This window comes from Lutra lutra, chromosome 3, assembly GCF_902655055.1.
Source record: "Lutra lutra chromosome 3, mLutLut1.2, whole genome shotgun sequence".
Lineage (NCBI taxonomy): Eukaryota > Metazoa > Chordata > Mammalia > Carnivora > Mustelidae > Lutra > Lutra lutra.
In genome coordinates this window covers 13,035,359-13,059,985 of record NC_062280.1, presented here as the reverse complement: position 1 = coordinate 13,059,985, position 24,627 = coordinate 13,035,359, and the positions used below count along the sequence as shown (strand labels likewise).

At 38.5% G+C, this 24,627-nt stretch overlaps 1 protein-coding gene across 10 annotated transcripts in view; it reads left to right on the top strand.

The window, feature by feature from the left end:
• Positions 1-9,488: 9,488 nt before the first annotated feature.
• The window catches only part of ORC2 (origin recognition complex subunit 2), a 45,845-nt gene continuing 30,706 nt past the window's right edge, over positions 9,489-24,627 (top strand). Inside the window, exons 1-4 of one of the 10 annotated variants that reach the window (XM_047720695.1) lie at positions 9,489-9,765; positions 12,808-12,862; positions 14,071-14,174; positions 14,629-14,772. In XM_047720695.1, the coding sequence (XP_047576651.1) occupies positions 14,078-14,174; positions 14,629-14,772 (241 nt within the window). In that variant the 5' untranslated portion in view covers positions 9,489-9,765; positions 12,808-12,862; positions 14,071-14,077. Of the gene's footprint in view, positions 9,766-9,939; positions 10,629-10,984; positions 11,012-12,030; positions 12,706-12,807; positions 12,863-14,070; positions 14,175-14,628; positions 14,773-24,627 lie in introns of those variants that run through there. The other 9 variants (XM_047720690.1, XM_047720688.1, XM_047720687.1 and 6 more) reach the window with 9 other exon arrangements.

Sequence of the window (24,627 nt, the reverse complement as noted above, 5' to 3'; positions counted from 1 at the left end):
TTAATGAAATGAGGTGTTTTCTGCTACCTCACTTTGTGAGGTTTGTATGGGTCCATTTTTGAGTACTTCAGTTGACAATCAGTTGTCTCATTTAATTCTCTGCATGTTCATTTGTAAATTTAAAAAATTAGTATCTGTCATTAGGGGGTAGTTATACTATTTATATAAACACTGGCAAGGAGGAGCTCTCCATTTCTGATCTTGGATTATAAAGTAAGTTTTTATTTTAATCAGTATTCCAGTTATATATTTGTTTTTCAGGTTAAAAATGTTTAATAGGTCATACCAGTGGTCAGAAAATCTGTAAGAATTTTAGAGCAACTTTTCTATAATATGGCTGTGTTAAAGTCTGAATATGAAACTTTCTATCTTTCAAGTTGAATGATTATTGTCATGTTTCAAACCACTAAGTTGGTTGAGACACTTATTTGTAATGCTTAATTTTTTTAAAGTGCTTTCTGGAAACAAGTTATTTGAAAACCTACTAGAAGTTACTGATAACTTAAACTCTCAAAAATTAGAATATTTGCCAGATTGTAAGATAGAATGCAGTGTAAAATTGTTGACAGTACTCATAAAATCATGAGTCACCAGATTGGTACAATTTTCCATTTCTAGTTGGTCATGTTGATACTACAAGGCATAAATTTTAGTATTACCTGCATTGTGTACCTAACGGGTGGATTGTATTGGCACTGAATATACATAGGAAATAAATTCATAAAATCAACCAATGTGCACTTAAACTATATTAGATTTTTGGTGGTGCCAGAAATCTGTATGATGATCCTGCCATTAGAATGAGAGGAGCCCTCATTATCCAAGCCTTCCCTGCCCGTATAGGCACATTCCTTCCCAACCTGTCCACACAACTACAGACTTTTGGAAACTTCAGTCATTTCAGTATTTCTTAACCACTAGTCACATGAGAAATACACACAAGAGCAAACAATTCAGAATAGAAGTTAGCAGAGAGCTGGGAATGATGTGAAATAACTGGCAGCATGGTACAGGAATGTAGGTTCTATGTTTTGTTTTGGATCTCGAGAAAATGTTTACAAATTAAGGCACATACAGATGTCTGCTATCATGCTATTAGGCTTATAGGTTTTTACAAAAAAAAGTTAAGTGTCACTTACAGTATATAGGAGTCTTTTTTTTTTTTTAATAATTGTGTATCTGGAGGTAGGTTCAATAAGGAAATTCTTTTATTTTCAAAGAGAAATGAACTTAATTGGACAATCCATCCCCAACTACAGAATTGATATCAAACTGGTTTGCTGTATTCGAGTGTCAACAGCTCAGTGTTAATTGTATCAGAGAAAATTCTTTACAACTTTGTTGATTATAAAATTTACCAAAGAAAATGTCTCAACCAAATATAACTTTTAAAGTACCTAACTGCGAAAGAGTGAGGTCCCTTTAACATAAGATTGCTTTCTAGTCCTAGGGGAAATAAATTCTGTAAGATTCTTTGCTCTGCAACATAGGTATACAGTTCCTACAAGATTCCATTTGAGGTTTTCTTATGTCAACATTTTGTACCTCCAGCTAAAGTACCAGTTGAGAAAGCCAAACATTATTCCTTATGACACATTTTTTCAGGTCTCCTTAACTCAAATTAAGGGTTCTACTCGTCAGTATTGAATTAAAAAGAGGGGGACACTCCTAAAATTAGTATATTGTATGTATGAGATCATGGATTTTTTAAAATAAAATTGAGGGGGAAGTTATGGAACTGCACCTTTTAAGTAATGGCAGTTATTTCCAGTAAGTATGATATTGGCCTAAAATGGTATGTTTTTACATAACTTATGTACATGATCACTCTGGGTGTTTTTTTTCTTTGCAGAAAAGAGCTAAAATACTCATTTTTTAGATGTATAGACCAATAAGAACAGTGGATTTACTTAAACTATTAAGTAATGATTTTTGGGGGGAAACAAAATGCAACTAATGTTGCAAACATTTTTTTTGTGATTTTTGTGTTTTATGATTTTTTTCCTTTCATATCAGGTGGTAGTTAAAAAGTAATGAATGTATTGATCAGCTGTCTTGGAAAGAGAAGATTGGCAGATTGGCTTTTTTACTTTTAATTACTTTTAATTACTAAATACTTTTAATTACTAATGTAGGTTTTGGATTTTTTTTTTTTTAAGTTTTATCATCCAGACTGAATTGAGAGATAAGCTCAATGCTCCATATGTTGCTTAAAAATATTTGTGGGGTGCCTGGCTGGCTCAGTTCTTAGAGCACGTGATTCTTGTTTGTTGTAAGTTCAAGCCCCACATTGGGTGTAGAGATTACTTAAAAACTATTTTAAAACGAATAAATACTTGTAATAAATTCAACTACTTTCAATGAATCTTTTTGCTTCTCATTCTAAAAATTATGCTGACTATGCGTTCATTGTAACTGGTTAAGAGAAACCATTTTTATGGTGCAAGGATTATTTTCCCACTATTTTTTTCATAATTTGGTTCTTCTTAGCTATAATTTCTGAAGGGTTTTTATTATAGCATTATATAGTCTGATCTCTGTCACAGTGGACAAGTAAACAGGAGATATCCCACTTTCACATATTTGCTTATGAAAGGATATGGAATGTATAGATCAGCTCTGCTTGTTTTGTTTTGTTGTTTTTAAAGACCAGCATCAGCCTGCAGCTTGGTATAAATGTCCCAAGCATTCAGAGAATTGTGCTGGTGAATATTTAAATAGGATAGGCATGAGAAAAATATGATTTCTATTGACTGATGTCCTTTCAAAACTAGGACTAGTGAAAACTTATATTTTTTCAGAGCTGAAGAAAAAAACCGCACATTTAAGATCATATTTATTGGTGCATGTAAGCCATTATCTTAACTGTCTTACTGAATTGGTTAATGCTGTTGATTGTTGAAATGTGAAATGTAGTCCTTGTTGACCTTGTAAATATCTGCCAGAGATAAAAACTATTTTAATTTATTGTAAATAAAGATGTACAAAATTCATTATCAGTCTGCAATGCAGAAACATATCTAAGATGTTAAATATTGTGTTTCTTGAGAGATGTGTAATTTTCCCCTAGATGTATCTAGTTACATTGAGAATGTAAATTTTCTTTTGTACAGTATAAAAATACAGCTTTATTTGGCTTTTGACCGGATTCCCCTGAGTTAATTTTATATCTTACCTAAATTTTATACCTTAAAATGGTCCTTTGTTGTATTTTTTTCAAAGCATGCCATTTTATTTATGCTATGTCTGAACTTTTTGTTTATAGGACACCCTATTAAGGCAATTTATAGAACTAATTAAAGCAATATATAAAATTACATATACTCCCATAAAATAATAAATAACATGAAGGCAGAAGTGAAATTAATGCATAAACTATGTGCCATATGTTTCTGTATGTTATTGTTGAGATACGAATTTATCTCTGAACTTTAAAGCAGCCAAATGTATAGAGAGATTAATTACATGCCCTTCAGAATCCTTAATGTAAAACAAATCAGTTTCTCAGGTGAAGCACAACTGTTTCTAAAACTGAAATGTTAGAAAATTTTCTCTCCTAAGGTCCTTCTAAAGATGAGCCAGCATTACTGCTGTCATTTACACTCTTTTCAGCAACGTGTGAAAGTGCCTGTTTCCCCTGTCATCTTACCAGTAGTTAGTTCTCTAGTCAGTGAACTTTTTGGTCCTTCCCACAGTGTGTTTTCTAAAGACAGACTTTAGCCTTGTCCTAGAATAGGGGTTGAATGAAGAGCTCAGCCCCAGGCCCTCTCTTCCTTTCTTTACTTGTACTTTCTAGAAAAGTCTCAGGCCTCCCCTGTCCCCATAGCTTTTATTCTTTGTTTATGGACCAAGGCTTTATTCTCCCTTCTATTTCCGATCCAAGCAATATAAAATGCATTTTGAAAATTCTTATTATGCCTTAATCCCAAATTGCTGATAAAGAATAGCAGTGCCAGAAGAGAATGGGTTAAGGCAAAGTATGAAGCCTGGATTAATTTGTTTTTGCCTTTACTCTGGATCTGCAGTAGTCAGGGAGGATCAGATTCACCAGTTTGACAGTTTACATTTTTTCCTTTTACTAAAAACGCAGTATTTGCTCATTTTAAAAACCTTAGAAAATACAGGGCAAATACAAAGGGAAAAGCCACTTTAAGGTACTGTAGTAAAATAGTGAATATTAAGATAGTAGAGACACTGTCCTGCTAACACATACACAACTGTGGTCCAGGTCACAATTTATGGTCCAGAGATTCTTCTCATGTGAGTTAAACAATAACAACATTTACCGGGTTCTAGGACATCCCAAGCACCATTCTAGCCACTTTAAAGGAAATGCAATAATTCAATAATATAATGGTGTCTGATAAATACTATTATTCTCCTTTTATAAGAAAAGGAAAGTTCATCTGTCTAAGGTCACAGAGGTAGTAAGTGGTACAGCTAGGATTGAACCAGACACTCAGGCTTATGGGCTTGTGCACTTAACTACCACGGGATGCTGCTTCATACAGTATTGCTTATTCTCAACTACTGGTATACTTGTCCTATCCCCACAAGGCCAAGGCCCCTATAGGGGATAGGAAGGAAGGGGAGATGGGATCTCAGCAGAACTAGATTACTAATAGACAAACTAAACCCATGAAAGATTCAAGCCCTAAAAACTTAGGAATGCACGATTATAAATTATCTCCTATGTATAGTTCCAGTTGTGTACTATCCTTGAGTACCATTCTTAAGAGGAAAATTTAAAAATAGTCTTTCTGTGGTTTATATGAGGAACCTAAGTTGAGAAAAACCTGGTTTATAGTTTAACAATGCAGAGAAAGCTCTCAAAGAACTTAAAAATATTTTACAGGTCCTTACCTGCATCCCTCTTTTGCAAAAAATGTTGCCAGGTGGCTTGGGAGGAAATCAGAATTTTGTTGGACTTCCTTATAATTATTTTATGATTTAATTTTTTTTAATTTAATATTGTTTTGAACAACACAGGAGAGGGTACAAATACGGTCATTTATGTTGAGGGTTTCTAAAGGTCTAAATCTGGCCCTGGGTCCTAATCCAAGTAAAATGGATAATAGTCCGTAGTTACACCCCTACTTTTCCTCACATGTTACATCAGAAAGGGGTGGGGCTCTCTTCTAAAACTCACTTGAGGGGCGCCTGAGTGGCTCAGTGGGTTAAGCCTCTGCCTTCAGCTCAGGTCACGATCTCAGGGTTCTGGGATCGAGCCCCGCATTGGGCTCTCTGCTCAGGAGGGAGCCTGTGCCGGCGGGGGGGGCGCCCCCCCCCCCCGCCTCTGCCTGCCTCTGCCTGCCTCTCTGCCCACTTGTGATCTCTCTCTGTCAAATAAATAAAAATATTAAAAAAAAAACCTCACTTGAAGGACCAATCACTTTTAGCACTTTAACAATATTTAATACACATTAGGAATGAAAACTTTTTTTTATGGCCAGATCATGCTACCCAGTACAAAATTAAATTCTGAATCATTGTATAATTTAAAAACAATTCAAAAATACTTTTTATTCTCCCCAATCAGTATTCAGTAGGAAATATCATTTCCTCAAGGAAAATCAGAATTTCAAGAAATCTACTAACAACTACTATAAATAATGGCTTTATGAACATGGTAAAACTTTCTGTATTGAAGATTAGATTCTAAGACTCATTTCCCAGAGTTTGAATTATTATGTGTATATTTTTAAAGGAGTAATCTGCCAAATCTTGTATTACTAATTTGTGCCTTAGAAGGGCCTCCTCATCATCCCTGGCATGAGAAAATCCTGGAGATAAAATAGGATTTTACTACTATTCTCTTTTATTCCTCAATGTTTGGATAGAAGTAATCGTTTTCTCCAGAGCAGGGTTGAAATCAAATTTGTATCTTAAAAACTCTGGGTAGATATTATTTGCTGAGGCATTTGCCACTGCCATTCTAGACCTATCATATCCTTAGCAAGTATGTGTTTAATGCATAGCATCTAGGTGATTTCACATTTAACAAAAATTTTCATTCTCCCTGACTCAGTGGTTCTCAACCCTAGCTTGCATGTTAAAATCATCTGGGAAATTTCTGATGACCACATTTAAGGCCACATTCACACTCCCTGGGATTGGGATCTAGCATTAGCAATTTTATCACCTCCCCAGGTAATTTTCATGTGAAATCAGCACTGAAAACTCTTTAGTTCTGTAACAATCTTTTGCCTTCATAGGTAAGCTTTCCTCTTCCACCCGGAACCACTGACTCAAGAATTTTGTTCCCAGAGAAATATATAAAATAGTAAATGCCAGTATAAGAAAGAGATTAATGCAGTGTGTGTGTGTGTGTGTGTGTGTGTTTAACTCGTCCATTTCAACGCTACACACCACCTTTTCTATTCCCTTACACAGTTCACTGAACGTTATAGGCATCAGTACAACTTCACTGGCCCAACCTTAAGCCCCCAACACTTTGAGTCCTTCTACTTCTTGGCCTGCTTACTTGTCTCATTCCCTTCAGTTTCTGTTCAAAGGCTTCATCACTTGAAGTACCACTTTCCCAGGAGCCTCAGCTCTTTTTCATTAAATGGAGGCCATAATGCTAGAAGGTTTTAATTTCCTGTCTTCTCCCACCACTTCAAAGAACAACTATATCCACAACTATGTGCTTCTACTTGCTGCGTGTCTCAGAAGATGAGGTACCTCACTTCATTTAATCTTTTATTCATCATCCTAAGGCAATTCTTTTTTTCTCCCTTTGGCTTTAATCTATACACTGGTGACCCCTAGATCTCTCTCTGTCGATCTCTTGGATGAATTTCAAACTCTTAAAACCACTGTTTGCAGGATAATTTGGTCTCTCTTTCAAAGGGATTTCAAAGTCAAGATGCCTGAAGCGAAACTCTTTCCCTCTATCTGTAATCTTTCGCAGAACACTGGGGAGCTGATACCCAGATAACCATGCCAGAAACCTGGGACTTATATTTTCCTTCTTCCTTCCTTCTATATCCAGTTTCCAAATCCTGCTGACTTTGCCTATTTTTTTTTTTTTTTTTCAAAGTCATCCTTTCCTTTCCGGTTCTATTACTACATCTCAAGCTCCTATCTTCATTTTCATATCCAGAGTTCTTTGATAGCTTCCTAACTAGACCCCTACCCCTCTCAAATTTACCTTCATTAGTGATTAATATAAAACACCCATCAGTCCCTGGCTACAATTATTCAATGGTTCCATTATAAAGGATAAATTCTATTCTTTAGCCCCAGACTTCTCCCATTCCATCCCCTACCATTCTTAACTTTTACTTAAGGTTAAATTAACACCAAACTTCTTTGTACTATCACACCCAGTTTGTAATACCATACTCTTCCTGAAATCCCTTTTCCACCCCTATTCTCTGTCATCTGTAGTTGGATAGGCTTTTCCTCTGCTGCCTTTTCTCTGCTTAGCTAAGCTGAACTAAGTCTCTGCACATTTTATCCTTGCATTTAAACCTTATTGTAACGAAATTACCTGATTCTTTCTATCAAACAAGAATTTTAAGTTCCCTAATGGTAAGGAACATATCTGGGCACTATGTTCACAATACAGGTAGGTGCTCAAAGTTAACTGAGTAAATTGAACTATCCAAAGAAAAAGACTGAGGGGCACCCGGGTGGCTCCATCGCTTAAGCCTCTGCCTTCAGCTCAGGTCATGATCCTGGAGTCCTGGGATGGAGCCCTGCATCAGGTTCCCTGCTCAGTGGGGAGCCTGCTTCTCCCCCTCCCTCTGCCCGACACTTCCCCTGCTTGTTCTCTCTTGCTCTCTTTCCCTGTCAAATAGATAATCTTTAAAAAAAAAAAGAAGAAGAAAAAGACACGTGGACACCCATCCCTTTCCCTCTATTTTCCACAAATATACCATAAAAACATACTCAAAACCCACCACTCAAGGCCACTGAGTCTATAGACTTTTGTGTAGATCTGAAGAGGAGACGAGAGTTTATATCATAGAAACATAGAATATATTAGTTAAAGAATATATTAAATATTCAGTATTCCTAGATCTTCACATTTTTAAAAACTTATCAAGTACTTTATTAACTGTTGACTATGTTCTTTACTCTTTTTTCTGCTCACGCTTCCCCAGATTCTTTATTTCCAACGTAGAGAAAATTACCTTTATCCTTTGTTTTCTTAAATTCTGGCAACCAAAATGGAATATTGAGGTATTCAGGTTGTCATCATTTCTCTTTCTCAAGTGGATTTCCTAAACATCTTCCAAAATGGTGATTCCATCTCTTCCTTCCTTATGCTTCCATTCTTACCTGCTTTATCCAGAGTGATCTTTTAGTGCAGCACTGACTAGTGCACCAAGGGCCAAACTAGCCCTCAAAACAACAGACCCAACTTTGGCACTTGCCTCTTGGCCCTTTATGCACATGCTATATTGATTTGGGCTTTCTAACCTGGAAAATTTTACGTTTCCTCTTTGCCTGGCTTAAATCTACTCAACTCTCAGTTTAAACATCTCTTCCTCCAAGGAAATTGTTCCTGACTTCTGTCCTTTGGTTAGATACTTCTGCCACGTGGTCCAATAAACACTGAACTTCTCATATGGTAGCATTTTTCTCAGTCTTGTCCCTTCAGTATCTTCCTCTAATAGAGGAAGCTGTCTGGTGACAGCAGAGATGGTGTTTGTCCCACTCAATGGTGTATCATTATCTGGTACGCAGGGGATTCTGTAGTGTTGTCGAATCCAAATGAAATCGTATTCTGTGAGTGGGTAAGACTGTATCCTAATAGGTTCAATCTTTTCTTCTTCATTAGCTCTTTGTACATCTGCTCGTTCTTAGTCTTTCCATCCCCTTAGTAGTCTGATCTCATTTCCATATTCTCTTGTTTCCAGAGAGGAATATCTCCCTTCTTCCCTACTCCAAACCCTTTAGATATATGGAATCCTACCTTTCACCCCAAAGAAATAAATTAACAAAACCAAACCAAACGGGATGCTTGGGTGTCTCAGTCCGTGGCTCAGTGGGTTAAGCGACTGCCTCCGGCTCAGGTCATGATCTGGGGTCCTGGGATCAAGTCCCGCATAGGGCTCCCTGCTCAGCTGGAGGCTTACTTCTCCCTCTTCCACTCCCTCTACTTGTGCTCTATGTCAAATCAAAACAAAACAAAACAAAAACGAAAACAAGCCACAAACACAGATTCATTCGCATTATCTTCTTCCTCAAAAGAAGATGTGTAGAGAAACTAATGAAGACTTCTAAGATTGCCTAAAGACACACCAGCTACACCTCTGCAAACTTCCCCAGGTGTAACCAACACTTACTTCCCGGTTCCCCGGAAACGATAACAGGACAGGAAAGGCCCAGAACTCAGGGTTTAGGGATTCGTTTTCCTCAGGTTTCTTGATGGGCGGGGCGGACAGGCGGAGACCGACTGGCGGGCAGCGACGTCGCTCTCGGCTGACTCCACTTTTCATTGGCTTTCCTGGACTCCGCCCCCTGAGCAGGGCGGGAGATTCGGTGTGCGGCAGGCGGGCCTCCCATCCCCCAGCCGGCTTCCGGGCTTCCCTACTGGCTCTTGAGACTCCACGGCCCTCTCCGGCTGTGCTTAAGCCGGAATTTGGCCTTTCTTGCCGGGGCCCAAGCCACCCTGCCTGCGGCGCCCAGTCACCCGAGTACCGTCCGGCAGGCGCGGGGAGGCCTCAGCGGCTCCTGGCGGAGACCTAGAGGTGCGTGGTGGGACAACGCGGCAGCCGGCTTCCCTCTCCCGCTTAGCTCGGGGTTTGTGAGGTGAGTCCGGGGGCGCCCAGCCCCGCAGCCGAGCTGGGGCCCGCGTCTCGGAGAGGGCTGCCTCCCGGCGCTCCGGGCTGGGTCGCTGCGCCTGCCTCTTTGCCCTCCCCGGGCTCCCCGCGGCCCCCGCGGGCCCGAGGACCCTCGGCTGGCCGAGCGCGGCCAACTGGTCAGCGGCGCGAGGCACCCGCCAAAGTACGTAAATCCTCGTCGGGGTTAGAGGCTCCTTCTGGAAGCACCGTTGGGGGCTTCGCCAGCCCTGCGAGGCCTTCCGTGCAACTGACGCGCTACCCGCCTGTCAGTTTCTCGGCTCCAAGAGCCTTCGTGCTTGTAAAAACTGAACCTGTGTAGCCGAAGCGCAGGAGTGACCCGAGGGGAGCGGGCACAGTGAGGCTGCGGAGGAAGACTCCGTCCCCAAACTACCACAGGAGTGAGAACCTTACATGTCATCCCCGCCCGAAGGCCCCAAACGAAGCATCCTCCCCGAGCAGTCACCCTGCGACCAGGCTTGGCGGTACCATGTGGATGAACCAGGCTCTTCAGGGGGAGCCTTTTCAATTAAAAGGATGTGGATGCGTTACTTTCCGTCTTACAGCTGAAATCCTGATAAAACCGTTATACCTCCCCACCGTAGTTGCAAAATCCGAAGAAGAATAGCGTGGCTCCACACCTTCGTGTGTGGCGCTGCACACACTCATTCATTTCCTGGGCACCTTTTGTGTTAGACGTAGAGAAATGCAAGAGCTCTAGGTGGTAAAGTGGAAGGTTAAAGAAGCTGATGGTAGGAAACATTTAATTAGCATTTTCTTTTGCCAAGCATAGGATCTCGTGTAATCGCCACAATTTTGTCCAAAATCACACAGGTATGAGGGTGGCGTTAAGATCAGAACCCAGCTCTATCTGATATTAAAATTGGTATTTAGCTTTTTTTAAAAAATAAGGATTATGTTTTTAAAAATTGTAGCCATCTATTTGCTCTCAAAGGAGGGTGTGTTGCTGTTAATACTCTTTTGGTGCTGCTGTATTATTACCTGTCTTGTTAACTCCTTGAAAGGAGTCCCACTTAAAAGTAAGCACCCAAAGACAGTGCCTTGAAAAGTAGATGGTCACTAAACATTTGCATTTTATTGTGTGGTTGTCAAGTTGTTTTTGTGTGTGTTTTGTTTTCCAGAAATTGTTGAAGAAGGAAGGAAAGGTTTCTTTCAAGGTCTTTGTAGAAGTTTCTTCAGTTTGCTGGTTCGGTACTGTAATAAGATGCCTTAAAATCTAGAAAAAGAAGTTACGTATAAATGCATTCAACTACAAACAAGATTAAGTTATGGTGCTTCTGTCCAGGCAGTTCTTATGTAAAATACCATAGGGAAATTGGACAATATTCAGTTGTCTGGAATTTCTGTTTTTAAATTTTTCTTCAAAATCTTTTCCCAAAGGAACCACTAAACTTTTACTCATGAGAATCACGTAACTGAGCTTTGCTCCTTTTTCACTTTGTCAGTTAGCTCAGAGCCCACATTCTTTGTATGGTGTATTTTCTGCTTTCTTTATATAATTTCCTGGATCCAGACTGCCTGTTAGTATTATAGTTTGTTATTTGTTTTATTGCATTTGCTTATTGTCACTACTTCATATCCTTTGTAGAACATAGCTGTTTATATTTTAAAACAAAGTAGATTAGATGGAATCTGGCCATGCTTTTAAAAGTATGCTTGATAGAGAACTAGGCATGTTTAACTTAATCAACTGGAAACACAGAGGAACTATAGAAATCTTTGGATGTGCAAACTGCCAGGTGGGAAAATAATTAGGTATATTATGAATGATATCCAGAGGTCAGAACAAGCATTTAGGATAATGGATTTGGGGGTGCCTGGGTGGCTCATAGGTTAAGTGTCCCAACTCTTGGTTTTGGCTCAGGTTCTGGTCTCAAGATCTTGGGATCTAGCCCTGAGTCCAGTTGTGCGCTCATCTAGGAGTCTGCTGGAGATTCTTTCTTTCTCCCTCTCCTTCTGCCCCTCCTCCACTCTTTCTTTCTCTCTCACTCTCTAAAATAAATAAGTAAATCTTTAAAGAAAAAAAAAAGGAGGGCGCCTGGGTGGCTCAGTGGGTTAAGCCGCTGCCTTCGGCTCAGGTCATGATCTCAGAGTCCTGGGATCGAGCCCCGCATCGGGCTCTCTGCTCAGCAGGGAGCATGCTTCCTCCTCTCTCCGCCTGCCTCTCTGCCTGCCTGTGATCTCTGTCAAATAAATAAACAAAATCTTAAAAAAAAAAAAAAAAGGTAACAAATTTGTATTTAATGGCAGGAGAAGTGTGTAGTAGAATGATTAGGGACTTTGGAATCAGTCAGACTTGGGTTTTAGCCCTAACACACTTTCTAGTTGTATAAATTTGGATGAGTAATTTCATAGTTAACCTAAGTTTACTCATCTGTATACTGGGGGAATTATATATATTTTAACCATCTCAAAGAATCTGAGGATTTAATGATCTACTGTACATGAAAGTACGTAATAGGGTGCCTGACAAATAGCCCCTCAGAAAACAAATATAAAGAAATCATAAGTTCCTTTATTATATACAAATATCATGTATATGCATCAAACTTTTCCTCCAATACATCCAAATTCCCCGTAATAGAAAGCAGTATCATGACTAGAAAGATGGCCCAAAAGGTTATGTTCTGCTGGCAGTGGTCATATAAATTACAGATGAAGTATTATCTTTATACACAAAACATAAGCCTTAATAGAGTTGTTATGAGGGTTAAATGAAAATAACATATAGAATATTCAAAATTGTGTCCAGCATATAGTAAGTGCTCAAATGTTGGCTTCCTCTTTCCAGCCACTTGCCCCCAATGTCCAGATCCTCTCAGTCTCTCGTACTTCCTGGCCAAAATACTGATGGTTGTTTTGTCCTTTGCTACGCCATCATGATAACTTTGTAAGAACTGCATTTATCTATTCATCTTGTTTATTAAACTCATGAACTTCTTTGGTTGCTTTCATTTCCTATTAGCCGACCTTGACCAAGTTCTTTTTACAATTGCAGGTGACTCTACCTGAATTTTCCAGCTGCAGAATGTGTAGTGCTTTTAAAGGTAAGTGAAAATAAAGACAAGCCATTTAAGTGTGCTAGTTTTAGGGGCATCTGGCTGGCTCAGTTGGAAGAATATATGACTCTTAATCTTCAGGTTGTGTTTGAGCCCTATGTTGGGTGTAGAGGTAACTTAAATAAATAAAACTTTAAAAATGTAAAGATGTCATTTTTTAGAAAAAAAGTGTGGCGGAGGGGAGGTGTGTGGCTCAGTTGGTAGAGCATACAACTCCTGGTTGTGAGTTTGACCCCACGTTGGGTATAGAGATTATAAAAAAATAAACTTTAAAAAAGAAAAAAAAGTGTGCTAGTTACAAAAGAAAACTTGACAACCTTTAGTAAGTTACATGCATGCAAATAACTGACTCACAAGTGACATAGTCCGTAGTTCCTAATATTAGTAGATAAAAGGAAAATAGGATTTATAGGAGAGAGAGGAGAGAAAAAATTCATTTTTGGGGTAAACAGATTAGCTAGGAGCCAGTTGGGATCATCCTTATTTCGTTTCAAGCCATTAGTAGTATATAGTTCTGAAACAAAATTTTTTCAGAGTAGGAAGAGTTGATCAAGTTTTTGTTTGCCAAATTCTGAAGTCTGTTCAGTGAAGAACTGACTGTAAAAGTATTGGAAAGATGCATGTTTACTGTTTGGTTACCAGGATACCCAGAAAGCCTTATTCTAACTATAAAATTGTTTGGTAAGCATGCGGTAATAGTAAAGGGGGGTGCTTAAGGATTATTTGATCCAGGTTTGGTATACCAGTGAAATGCATGGACTTCCCCCAATTGACTATTTATTTCTAGTGAATAGATACTAAAATCTACCAAATTATTATTCTTTGCTTGTCTGCCCCTTCTCTAAACTCTCATGTATTAAACACCTCCTTTCTGGTAATGTTATCATTCTGTAGATTGGTTAGGGCTTTCTTTATAGGAAGAATTGCTTTCCTATTATTATATTTTAGTTGCCTTGATTGAATTTGGCTTTTTCCAACTCTCAGACACCACTTCCTGTCTTTTCCATTTTTCAGATAAAGAGTTGATCTACCTGTTATCAAAAGCATAATATTAATGCAATAATGCATAATACATTTTTTCATACTTGAGACTTTTTAAAATGTCGTATAAATACATGTATGTATTATATGAATGTTTATTTCGTTGTTGAAATGAATTTTTCATCATGTTTGTGTTCTTTATTGCTTTTGTTTAGGTTGGCAATGATGAGTAAACTGGAATTAAAGGAAGACAAGATCATGGAGGTTCAGTTTGTGGGAGATGATGATGTCCTTAATCACATTCTTGATAGAGAAGGAGGTACTGATTATATAATTATAAAATTGAAGAGATGTTTATGTGATGGTTATGGATTATGTCACTTTTTAAAGTATTTTAACCTACTTAAAAATATAGCATAAAGTATCTGATATAGTAAAACTAAATAAAAACTACTTTTTTAGTTTACTCCATTGAAACTTTTGAAAATTAAAAATAATAAAGCCTTATCTGACATGAAATAGTATTGGGGGTAAGTGATAACTATACATTGTAATTAAAATGTGGCACCACCCCCATAACAAACTTTCAAGGTTTTTCTTTATATAAACTGTGGTGAAGAGTAGTACCTACATTCGCAAAGAGAAAACACTGAATTTTTTTCCTGATTTTAAATAATGACAATATAAGTATTACAGTTTATTTACTTATTTAAATGTAATATTTGGAAAGAATTTATACCTGTCGTGTTCTAATTCTTTGGATGTTCTTATAGGAGCCAAATTAAAAAAGGAGCGAGCTCAGCTTTTGGTCAACACAAAAAAAATAATAAAAAAGCCAGAATATGATTTGGAAGAAGATGACCAGGAAGTCTTAAAAGATCAGAATTATGTGGAAGTTTTAGGACGAGATATTCAAGGTATTTTGGTGGTTGGGGTGGGGAAAGTATACTTAAATTTCTGCTAGTAGCCGAAACTGCTTTGCTGGATTCGTAGCAGTAGTCTGATAGGTTAGGCAGTGGCAAACTATATTATTTTTTTTACTGTAAACAACATATAAACTTTGCCATATTTAACATTAAGTGTATACTTCAGTTGTGTTGAATATATTCTTGATGCTGTGCTACTGTCGCCATCCATCTCCAGAACTCTTCATCAGGTGTGCTGTGTTATTATATTTCTCATCAGAAAAGCATGCGCTTAAGGTTTTTATGTATAGTTGGAAAGGTTGGAAGCACTGATTTCAACTACAGGTTTTTTTTTTATTTTAAAGCTTTTATTTATTATTTTGACAGAGAGAGATCACAAGTAGGCAGAGAGGCAGGCAGAGGGAGAGGGGGAAGCGGACTCCCCACTGAGCAGAGACCCTGATGTGGGGCTCAATCCTGGGACCCTGAGACCATGACCTGAGCTGAAGGCAGAGGCTTAACCCACTGAGCCACCCAGGTGCCCCTCAACTACAGTTTTTTTCTTCTTTTTTTTTTTAATAAGCAACCAATTCTGCACTTAATTATTTTTAGAGTCTACAGCACAATCTAAAGTTATTTGTTAAGATATTTACACTTTTAACTAATTTGAAATAATTTCATAAAGCAAATCACTTCATTATTACTTTGGTTTTTACAGAAATATTTAGAAAGGGAGCACCTGGGTGGCTCTGTCAGTGGGGCATCTGACTCTTGATTTCAGCTTGGGTCATGATTTCAGGGCTGTAGGGTTGGTCCCATGTTGGGCTCCATGCTGGGTGTGGAGCCTGCTTGAAATTTTCTCACTCCCTCTCTGTCTGCCCCTCTCCCCTCCTTGCCTCAAGCTCACCACTCTCTCTGTCTCTTCCTGAAGGAAGGAAGGAAGGAGTGAGTGAGGGAAGGAGGGAAAGACGGAGGGAAGGAAGGAGGGAGGGAGGGAGAGAGAAAGAACATTCCAAGAAGTAATATTGCTTCAACCTAGGCATGCTGGTGTTGTTTTTCTTCTTTTTACACCTAAGCCAGATTCCTGCCGGGTTATATTTAACATTTTTTAGGTTTATTATGTTTTAGCTAGAGCTCAAGGAACACAGATTTACTTAAGTTGGCTTAAAAAAATAAAGACCAAGGAACAAAATCAGTATTGTTGGGCACTAGAGACGTTGGAACTGAGACCACATTAAAAACATAGGGACTTTGCTTGTATGGATCTCCTAGTCTTCCTCAGGTCACCTCTGTGCACCCATTCTCTTTCTCTGTTACCTATTTCTGTCATGTATGTGCTTTTTTACTCATATTTGACCTATAAATGGCCATCATCGCTACTCCTGACCTTTTTGTCACTTGAGTCATAATGCTTCTGGTTTAGTTCCTGGTGTTAAATGGCATGATATAAAAAAAAAACAAACATTATCCCTTAATTGACTAAGTAGGCAGAGTGGATTTTTTAAGTGTCCCCAGTTAGATAGTTGACATTTTTTAGGGCATGATCTGCGTAGAATTTTGGATTCTTCTTCTTCTTTTTTTTTTTTTCTAAGATTTTTATTTATTTGAGAGAGAGCAAGAGCAAGCATGAGCCAGGGGGAAGGGCAGAGGGACAAGCAGACTTGTCAGATGCTTACCCGGCTGAGCCATCCAGGTGCCCCAGAACTTTGAGTTCTTCATTCCTGTTATGGTAGGCCGAAGAAGAGATTGAAAACAATATATTTGTCTTTAAACTGTCTTTTGGGGTCCCTGGGTGGCTTCATCGGTTAAGCATCTGCCTTTGTCTAAGGTCTTGATTGCAGAGACCTGGGATCCAGTCCCATATTGGGCTCCGTGCTCTGTTGGGAGCCTGCTTCTCCCTCTCCCTCTGCTGCTTCCCTTGCTTGTGGACTCATGCTCTCTTTCTCTTCGTTGAAGAAATAAATAAAATCTTTAAAAAAATTTTTTTTTAAGGTTTATTTTTTATTTGGGAGACAGCATGAACAGAAGGGGCAGAGGGAGAGAGAATCTAAAGCAGACCCCCCACTGAGCTCAGAAACTGACATGGGCGTCAATTCCATGATCTTGAGTTCATATTCTGAACCAAAACCAAGAGTAGCAAGCTCAACTGATTGTGCTACCTGGGGACCCCTAGAGTGTTTTTATTTTTTTTTTTTTAATTGTTTCTTTTTCTAAAAGAGGCTCCAGGCTGGCTTGGTTGGTAGAGCATGTGACTCTTGATGTTGGGGGTTGTAAGTTCAAGTCCCATGTTGGATGTAGAGATTACTTTAAAAAAAATAATCTTAAGAAAAAAGCAATATATATTTGGGGGCACCTGGGTGGCTCAGTGGGTTCAGCCTCTGCCTTCAGCTCAGGTCATGATCTCAGGGTCCTGGGATCGAGCCCCGCATCAGGCTGTCTGCTCAGCAGGGAGCCTGCTTCCTCCTCTCTCTCTGCCTGCCTCTCTAACTACTTGTGATCTCTGTCTGTCAAATAAATAAATAAAATCTTTAATTAAAAAAAAAAGTAATACATATTTATAGTAGAAGTTCATTGCTTCTTACATAATAGCATTCACAGCAAATGATATTCAGGAGCATACTGGAATAAATGGAGGAGAATGCTCCAGACCCATAAATGCCCTCGGGCTTCTAACCGCTATTCCTGCCCCTTCTGCAAGCCCTGACTGGCATGCTCAAACGCCTAAGAGGATCGTTACTCAGCACATCTGTAACCTATGCCTTTAGTTTTGCACACCTTCTGGGAAACTGCCTCAGACCAGTGTTCCTCAACCTGTTTTTTCTTGAGGTCATCCCCTCAAGAGCCTTCTTTTATACGTTTTCTCCTAATTGCCCCACCCACAAAATTTTAATACTACATATATGATACAAATCTGTTTATATATCAGTTTACATGTCTGTGGCCATTGGGAAGACCACAGACCGTTTGTAATATCTAAGATGTTTTTCACATTCTTTCTCCTCCCACCAGGAGCTATTTTTTAATCCATTAAGAGCAATATAATTCTATTGAGAATGCATGCTTTTAGAGAACATGGAACTATTAACAGTTGGGTGTGTATTTTCTGTCTGAATGTGTATGCACATACATAACCTTGTGCATACACAGTCTCTGAGTCCAGGAAATGGAGCTGTTCATTTGGCTATGGGCATGTACTACAGATGAGCTCATAACTTAGAGTTGTCTCAAGGACATGACTTTTGCTATTTTGATTTGTTTTTTCTTGTTTGCCAATATGTGGATATGATGGAAAACAGTGTTTCAGTTAAGGTGTAGGAAGAAGAGTTTTCTTTTAAGGTTTTTTTTTTTAGAGAAGAAATGGTGACATCTATTGCAATCTTTTTTAGCCTCGTTTGAAATAATGAACAATAAGCTTCTGCCTAATCTTTTATTATAATAGAAAACAAATATGCATTATTTTTAAGACACAGAAGGACATTTGGCAAAGAATCTTTGGAATAGAATGACCTTTTAACAAGCACCTCTAAATACTTTATTGATTAATCCCTTTACTTATCAAATTATTATATGATATTTATTATTATAAGCTACTGCTTATAAGCAGCACACATCTTGACATACCTGGTTTAATTCTTATAGTCTGTTAATCCATCTAGTCTGGGAACTAGACTGTTAATTCTTATAGTCTGTTAATCCATCTAGTCTTGAGAACAATCATTGCATGGAAGTGCTAGTTGATCTCAGCCTTAAATAGAAGATTTTTCCCAAGGCAGTTAGATAGGTGTTCTCAAGAATGATTTGTCTTATTGATGTTTCTCTTGAACAGTTGGTTTGTTTTTTAAGTCTTATGAACAGTGTAATTCTATACTTGATTCTTTGTAAGTTAGCTGCTAGAAAATTCTATGACAAATATGTGGTTTGTTCGTTCTTTCTTTCTAAGATTTTATTTGTTTATTTGAGAGAGAGACTGTGTGCATGCACGAGTGGGAGAAGGGAGAAGGAGGAGTAGATTCTCTGCTGAGTACAGAGTCTGAGGCGATGCTCCAACCCAGGACCTGAGATCATGACCTGAGCTGAAGTCAGCCGCTTAACTGACTGAGCCACCCAGGCACCCCATTCATATTATATTTAATTTTGCCTTATTCACAGTTCCATTTTTGAACTTAAGGATTATATCAGATTTTTAATTGTGTCTAAATAAAATCTCTTTAAAAATTATGAGAGGGGCACCTGGGTAGCTCAGTCATTTAAGCATCCAACTCTTGGTTTTGGCTTAGTCATGATCTCAGGATTGTGGGATCGAGACATGCATTGGGCTCATTGTGGAGTTTGCTTGAGGTTCTCTCGCTCCCTGTCCCTTTGTCCATACCCCCATCCTCACGCTCTCTCTCTCTAAAATAAAAAAAATCTTTTTAAAAAAAAATTATGAGAAGGGGCGCCTGGGTGGCTCAGTGGGTTAAGCCGCTGCCTTCGGCTCAGGTCGTGATCTCAGGGTCCTGGGATCGAGCCCCGCATCAGGCTCTCTGTTCGGCAGGGAGCCTGCTTCCTCCTCTCTCTCTGCCTGCCTCTCTGCCTGCTTGTGATCTCTGTCTGTCAAATAAATAAATAAATAAAATCTTTTTAAAAAAATTTAAAAAAAAATAAATAAATAAATTATGAGAAAATAAATAAATAAATAAAAGTTGTGGTAAAATATATGTAATATAAAATTTCCCATCTTAAAGTGTATAGTTCAGTATTAAATACATTCACATTGTTTAGCAGTCTCCAGAACTCTTTTCATTTTACAAAACTGGAGTTCTAGCCATTAAAAACTCCCTAGTCCCTTTTCCCCACAGCCCAACAACCACCATTTTACTTTCTCTCTGAATTTGACTATTTTAGGTACTTCATGTAAGTGGAATCATACAGTATTTTTGTGTGTGACTGGCTTATTTCACTTAGCGTAAGGTTCTCAAGTTTCATCCATGTTGTGGCATGTGTCAGAATTTCCTTTTTGAGGCTGAATACTACTGCATTGTATGTATATACATTTGTTTATCCATTCATCTGTCAATGGACATTTGGGTGGCTTCAGCCTTTTGGCTACTGTGAATAATGCTGCTATGAGCATGGGTGTACAAGTATCTTTTTGAGACCCTGATTTGAATTCTTTTGGGTATATTCCCAGAAGTGGAATTACTGGATCATATGGTAATTCTATTTTTAATTTTTTGAAGAGCTGCCATAATGTTTTCCACAGCAGCTACACCAAATTAGATTTCCACCAACAGTGCATAAGCATTTCAATTTCTCTGTATGCTTACCAACACTTTTTTTTTTTTAGTAGCCTTCCTAATGGGTGTGAAATATTAGTGTTATTTCTGTAATACCGATTCAAATTTATAAATAATATAGTTGGCCTCTATTAGGCTTTTGGATTATTTCTAAATTTTCATTGTAACTAATGCAGTAGTGATTATCCTTGGGCATAAATATTTGTTTAGATCTTTTATTTCTTCAGAAGAGACTCCTAGCTGTAGAATTATTGGTGAATGTGTTCGTACATATTCCCAAATTTCTAGAAAGATTATATCAACTAGTATTAAGATCCCTCATTGGCATTAAACATTTTTTCTTATATTTATTACCCACTTCAGTTTCTTTCATGTTTTTTTTTAAGCATTTTTTTTTTAAGATTTTATTTATTTATTTGACAGAGAGAGATCACAAGTAGGCAGAGAGGCAGGCAGAGAGAGAGGAGGAAGCAGGCTCCCTGCCGAGCAGAGAGCCTGATGTGGGGCTCGATCCTAGGACCCTGAGATCATGACCTGAGCCGAAGGCAAAGGCTTTAACCCACTGAGCCACCCAGGCGCCCCTCTTCCGTGGTTTTTATATACATAACATTTTGGTTTTGTGCATTTTGAGTAATTTAAAACCTATTAAAAAGTTTTATATGTATTATAGTAAACTCTTGCCCATTGTGATAAGAACCATTGTTAATTAGTCAATCAAAATGTCAGAACCAGAAAATCATAAAGGTAACTACTGTACTCTAAACATTTTTATATATAAACATATATATATGTGTGTATATATAAGCAAACACACACACATAGTCTTTTCTTTAATTAGAAGTTCGGTAGAGGTCAGCTGATTGAAGAACTGCACTACCTTTTGATTTTGGTGTTGGATTTTTTTAGACAGTATATCCATAATGCATGCAGCATCTGGGATTCCATTAGATTGTACATTTAAAGACACTTGATGCAGTCTTGGTATAGTATGCTTTTATATTTTTTTAAATTTTTTCTTAAATCTTTTTTTTTTAAAGATTTTATTTATTTATTTGACAGAGATCACAAGTAAGCAGAGAGGCCAGCAGAGAGAGAGGAGGAAGCAGGCTCCCTGCTGAGCAGAGAGCCCGATGCGGGGCTCGATCCCAGGACCCTGAGATCATGACCTGAGCCGAAGGCAGAGGCTTTAGCCCACTGAGCCACCCAGGCGCCCCTTTTCTTAAATCTTTTATGGTTTCTCATTCATACCTAATTTGAAACCATTTGTTTTAGTTAATAACTTTTATCAAATATTTCTCAAGCATTTAATTTAGTTTACATAGAAAGCACACAGTACCTTTAAATATTTCGTTTCTGTGCCTTTTAAGTTTGCCAGAAACAGATTCATGCATACATGAAAATCAGATACATGACAGAGGTAGCGCTGGAGACCACTCAGCTAAGGATCCACCTGGTCAGTAGACAACATTGGGCCAATTGGGTATCCTTATGAAAAGAACTGGATCTCTTCCTCCCATCATAAACAAGTTAATTACCTTAATTTAAGATTTACATAAAGCAAAAATAAATGCTTTTATAAGAAAATATAAGAGAATATGGTTTTGACTTGATTATAGAGGAATTTCTTTTAGTTTAATGTAATCAAAAGACAAGACTGACATATTCAACTAAAATTAAATTCAATGCTTCTGGGGCGCCTGGGTGGCTCAGTGGGTTAAAGCCTCTGCCTTCGGCTCAGGTCATGATTCCAGGGTCCTGGGATCGAGCCCCGCATCGGGCTCTCTGCTCGGCGGGGAGCCTGCTTCCTCCTCTCTCTCTGCCTGCCTCTCTGCCTACTTGTGATCTCTGTCTGTCAAATAAATAAATAAAACCTTTAAAAAAAAATTCAATGCTTCTCAAGATTAAACAACAGATTAGGAGAAAATATTTGCAAAACACGTCTGTTAAAGAAATGTTACCCAGTGGGGCGCTTGGGTGACTCAGTGGGTTAAAGCCTCTACCTTTGGCTCAGGTCATGATCCCAGGGTCCTGGGATGGAGCCCCGTATCGGGCTCTCTGCTTGGCAGGGAGCCTGCTCCCCACCCCCCAATCCCCCCCACCCCACCTGCCTCTCTGCCTGCTTGTGATCTCTGTCTGTCAAATAAATAAATAAAATCTTTAAAAAAACTAAAAGAAATTTTACCCAAAATATACAAAGACCTCTTAAAACTCAACAGTCAGAAAATGAATAACCTGATTTAAAAATGAGCAGAGCTCTGGGGCGCCTGGGTGGCTCAGTGGGTTAAGCCGCTGCCTTGGGCTCAGGTCATGATCTCCGAGTCCTGGGATCGAGCCCCGCATCGGGCTCCTTGCTCAGTGGGGAGCCTGCTTCTCTCTCTGCCTCTGCCTGCCTCTCTGCCTGCTTGTGCTCTCTCTCTCTCTCTGTCAAATGTAAATAAATAAATAAAATCTTTAAAAAAAAAATGAGCAGAGCTCTGTGGGGAGCCTGCTCTTCCCTCTGCCTGCCGCTCCCCTGCTTGTACGCTCTCTGGCAGATAAGTAAAATCTTTTATTCATTTATTTAATAAATTTTATTTATTAATTAAACAGTAATTTATAATTAATATATCAGTTATTTAGAGTATACTGTACATTATAATTGTGTATTTATAATATATTAATATGTAGTATTAATAATCAATAATTATAAATGAATGAATAATCCATTGAAGAAGTAAATAATAAAAATGAGCAGAGGAACCAGACATCTCACCAAGAAGATAACGCAGATGGCAAATAAGCATATGAAAATATACTAAAAGCATTGTATGTCATTAGGAAATTGCAAATTAAAAGGAGATACCACTTACACACCTATTAGAATGGCCCAAGTGCAAAATCTTGACATCACCAAATGCTGGCAAATCTGTGGAACAACAGGAACTCTCATTTATTGCTGGTGGGAGTGCAAAATGGAACAGCTCTTTGGATGACAGTTTGCCAGTTCTTGCAAACTAAATATATTCGTACCATATGATCTAGCAATTGTGCTTCTTCGTATTTACTTATATGAGTTGAAAACTCGTATTCACTCAAAAAAAACCTGCACGCAGATGTTTATAGAAGCTTTGTTCATAATTGCAGTGGTTTGGAAGCAACCAAAAAGTTAACAATGAATAAGTAAACTGAGGGGGGCCTGGATGGCTCAGTGGGTTAAGCCTCTCCCTGCGGCTCGGGTCATGATCTCAGGGTCCCAGGATCGAGCCCCATGCCAGGCTCTCTGCTCAGTGGGGAGCCTACTTCCCCCTCTCTCTCTGCCTACTTGTGATCTCTCTCTCTGTCAAATAAATAAAATCTTTTTAAAAAAAAAGAATAGACTGATACATCCATACAGTGGGATATTATTCAGCACTTAAAAAAAGGTATCAAGACATGAAAAGATATGGAAGAACCTTAAATACTATTATTAATTGAAAGAAGCCAATCTGAAAAGGCGGCTACTGGCTATGATTCCAACTATATGACATTCTAGGGAAGGCAAAACCTTAGAGACAGTGAGGAGATCAGTAGTTGCCAGGTGTCAGGGGATGGGAGCTATGACTAGGTATAGTACAGAGAATTTTTAGGGCACTGAAACTATTCTGTATTATACTACAGTGGTGGATACAGGTCATTAGACTTTTGTCAAAGCCTATAGGAAGCCATCAAAAAGAATGAAATCTTGCCGCCCGCAACCCCATGGATGGAGCTAGAATGTATTATGCTAAGTGAAATAAATCAGAAAGACAGATACCATATGATTTCAGTCATGAGTTCACAAAACATGAATATAGGGGAGGGAGACTAAAAAAAAAAAGGGAGGCAAACCATAAGAGACTCTCAACTATTGAGGACAAACCGAGGGTTGCTGGAGGGGAAGTGGGTGGGGAGTGAGCTAAAGGATTGGTGGGTGTCAAGGAAGGCACTTGTGATGAGCGCTGGGTGTTATGTGTAAGCCTGTATCACAAAGTTCTACCTCTGAAATCAATATTAACTATATTGGGTAACTGTATGTTAACTAACTAGAATTTAAATAAAAACTTAAAAAAAAAAAGCCTATAGAATGTACCACACCAAGAGTAAACCTTAATATAACCTGTGGACTTGGGATGTTAAAGAGGTGTCAGTGTAGGTTCATGATTGTAACAAATTACCATGCGGGTGTGGGTTGTTGAGGTTGTGCATTTGTGAGGGCAGAAAGTCTATAGGAAACCTCTGTACCTTCTATTCAGGTTGGCTCTAATCTAAAACTGCTTTTAAAACATAAAGTCTTTGAAAAAAAAATTTAGGACTTCTCTTCATCAAATGTCATCATAAAGAAGTAAGATGGCAAGTCACAGGATAAAGAAGGTATTTTTTCCTTGGAAATAAAGTTGTGGAAGGATGTTCAACCTCATTAGTGATTAGGAAAAGGGAAACTGAAAACAGCTCTCCCCATAAGACTCATTTTTACACTCACTCGATTGGCAAAGATTAAGGAGTCTGGGTAATGCCAAGTATTAGTGCTTATATAATGGGGACTCAAACAGTAAGGATAGTGAGCACTGACTTTGGACAAGTTGGCACTGTTTTG